At 37.0% G+C, this 3,499-nt stretch overlaps 1 protein-coding gene across 1 annotated transcript; it reads right to left on the bottom strand.

The window, feature by feature from the left end:
* Window positions 1-1,976: 1,976 nt before the first annotated feature.
* On the bottom strand, window positions 1,977-3,184 carry LOC149564837 (strigolactones hydrolase CXE15-like). The gene has a single exon (XM_089816971.1). It carries the CDS (start codon window positions 3,115-3,117, stop codon window positions 2,119-2,121), a length of 999 nt encoding a protein of 332 aa, XP_089673097.1. The 5' UTR covers window positions 3,118-3,184; the 3' UTR covers window positions 1,977-2,118.
* Between the last annotated feature and the right edge of the window lie 315 nt (window positions 3,185-3,499).

Raw genomic sequence — 3,499 nt, 5'->3', positions numbered from 1 at the left:
TGTTCTAATTCCAATTCAAAATTGAGGAACCAAACACATAAAAATTTATCTTCTCACTCATCTTCTGAGTGAAATAAATAATTCAACTAAAATCCTAAAAATAGGATTGAAGATTTACACAAACTTGATTTGGCTAAATCGAGATTTGTAGAAATTTCAATTTCTACAATTGCTCGAACCAAAACTACTAGAATAAGAATATAAGAATAGGAATATGTATTCTGAAATTGTTATTCTAAAATAGAAAATAAGAATACATATTCCTATTCTTGTTTGGTTCAGTCAGAATTAGATGGAGAATTCATGGACCCAAAATTTATGTTTTCAAAAATAAATAAAACTAGAATAGGAATGTGTATTCCAATTCCACCTATTTAGGTGGAATAGAAAATGCTCATTTTTGGGTCAAAATTGGAATATGTATTCCTATTCACAATTCTGATTTGGTGCACCCACATAGAGAATTTGAAATTTTAAGGATTTGCATATGCCTATTCCATTCATATTCCCATTACCAAATGGACCCTTAGGGCCCGTTTGGTTGTAGGCATAGGAATTGAAAATTAGAATTGAAAATGAGAATGAGAATGGGAATGGAGAATGAGAATGGAAAGTTGCAATTCCAATTGCGTTTGGTTCATCTAGAATTTGATTAGGAATATATTAATCAGTATTTGGTTGTACAAAATTGAATTAGAATAAGGTCAAATTTATTAGAATATGGTTAAATTTTTTGGTTCTTTGAAGAAATCTAGTTTTACACTCCCTTGCGAAACAACCTCGTCCTATTCACAGCAATTTAAGTAGCACCTTCAATGCATTCATCCTCAACAATTATCCCAACTCTATCATTGTCAATGGCAACGCCTTCCACCTGAATCACAACCTGAGCACACAGTCAACGTCATTGTTGTTTTTGTATAAGCAAAATTGGTCTGAAGAGCAATGATTCTTTTCCAAGTTTCAAGATATCAAAACCATTATCGGTTGTAATTTCTTATAAACAAATCCCTCCACATTGAAAGCGGTATTGATCATTTTTATAAAGACAAATTGATTGGATTCACCCTTTTACACATCCTCCCCTACCCCTTTGGTCTTCTTGCAGAACTCTGCAAAATTTCTGTGGGCGAACTCTAAATCGGATGCAGGAGATAATATCCTGGTCTTCATCCCAAAGTTGGCTGCTTTTTATAATCTGTCAATGCACCCATTCGATCTGCACAACCCATCACAAAATTCTACACCTTCCATTCACGCAAAAAAACCATATTATATACCTTCTGTCACTTTTGCGTATTACCAAATGACTACGCTTGGGGGTAGAAAAAAGTTTTCAAATTGGGAAAGTCAGATTGAGAATAGAAATGGCTATTCCAATTACAGATATTTTTGACAATCGATAAAAATTCATTTTGGTGCTGAATGAGAATGTAATCCTATTCTCCATTCCTATTCTACTAACCAAACAAAGAATAAAAAACATATTCTAATTTTCAATACCTATTCATGTGGTATTCCAGCAAGCAAACTAGCCCTTAGAAAATACTTTGTAGAAATGAAGAGATAGTTTGATTTGTCCCATAAATGTTAATTTGAGGTTTAACCCAACAATAGAAAAACATCGACACTTTCGTTAAATAATAGAATGCTCTTGAACATCGATACTTGTGATAATTGGCAACCAATGTGCAACATTGATTATATACAGATTATAATATAAATCCACGCAATACGAAGATTGACAATCATAAGAAATTATGCTCAATGTTACTCTTGATTTTATTTCTTATCTATATTCAGATCTACCAGTATTATTCTTTGCTTTAGTACTACCATTCTTAAAAATACTTTTAATTTAGAAATGAAATCATACACTACGATGTTGAAATGATCTGCTTTAATAAGAGAACAAGCTTCTGCAACCACACTACTAAATTCTGGCCACCCTAAAACATCATACACTAAAGAAAGAATTAAATTTGGAAAAAAACATCAACTTTGACTATTTAGCACTTTTGACCTATAGATTAAGCTTAGTGTGTGATGTTTAAGCCGTTCCCTAAAACAAAATAACTAGTAGTCAGAGATGTATAGTGTCCAGATTCCCTACAACAACTAAATCACTGAACGAGGTAAACAGGTGTTGGAAGTCACAAAAAGTGCTGCCTCGCGCATCAGTTCATCGTTGTCGGATTTGAGATTACCTTCCTCATTACCTCCCTCGTCGAAAGAATGATGAAAATCATGCCCTTCCATTTCAAACACCATCAGATCAACATGCTTACACTTCCCCGACATTTTGATGGCTTCGTAGTACTCGGCGCCTCTATCCCTCAAACAATCCTTCCCTCCCAAAACAACCAACATCGGAGGAATGCTAACCACGCCACTTAACTCTGAAGGGAAAAACATGACGGGGTTACTAAACGGGTGGTTCCTATTCCCCTGCGCTTCAGAGGGCAACGCCAACCTCCAAAACTTATCACAAGCTTCTACACTCACCAATACATCGGGTGGACAACCATTCTCCGACTCTGTACGATCTTCCCCACTAAAGAAAGGCTGGATGAGAATAGCGCCTCTCATATTGCTAAAGAAATCACAAGCCCGGCCTCGCATGAGAAGATGATGAATTATATTCCCACCCGAGCTCTCCCCAATCACAAACACGTTGCTCAGATCGGCGTGGGCATCGAGCCAAGGATCAGAAGTTGAAAAAAGCCATTGAAGCACAGTCATGGAGTCTTCATAGGCAGCAGGAAGCCGATTCTCCGGGGCCAATCTGTAATTCACTGAAACCATCAAAACTCCTAATCTCGCAGCCCAGTTTTCGCAAAAGGTGTGACAACCCACAAATGCTGGAGAAAGAAAACAAAATCCGCCGCCATGGAAGAAGAGCGCCACGGGTAATTTGGAGGAGGTGGGAAGGAAGAGGCGCACCCAAATGCCGAATTCCTTGTTTACTACAACATCTCGAGTGTTATGAGAGGGAGGAACGTTGTTGATGATATGCCCCTCGCTGCGAACAATGCCTCCATTCTCATAAAGTTTGAGTAACCCCGGAAACTCTTCCACTAAAGTTGGCTCTCGAGTTTCTCTCTCTGCAATATCCATGGTTAAATCTTGTAATCCCCACAACGTCACAGGGCCCTCAATGCTCTTTTTATACTGCAAACTTGCTTACCGTCACTTCCTCCTCCATCGGAGCAGGTGGAACGTGTGCAGGACTTCCGTGCAAATTGGATGTTAATTCAACTAGGTTTCCACTCACTTGTTTGATAATAAGAATAATATATCCACCCTAGTTGACTATAGGATTCATGTGCCACTTACATTCATATCACCTATTGTTTTTTTAATATAGTTTGAAATCAGGGGGAGAAAAGACGAATTTTTGAGATGTTTTAATAGTTGTGGGTAGTTGGATGTATGAATCAAGAAATAGAATATATCATTATTTATAGTTAAATAAGAATATTGTATTCTCAATCACAAT

This window comes from Cupressus sempervirens, chromosome 3 (genome assembly GCF_028749045.1).
Source record: "Cupressus sempervirens isolate cs-2001-9-10 chromosome 3, ASM2874904v1, whole genome shotgun sequence".
In the NCBI taxonomy this organism is placed as follows: Eukaryota; Viridiplantae; Streptophyta; class Pinopsida; order Cupressales; family Cupressaceae; genus Cupressus; species Cupressus sempervirens.
This window is presented reverse-complemented; position numbering and strand designations above follow the sequence as displayed.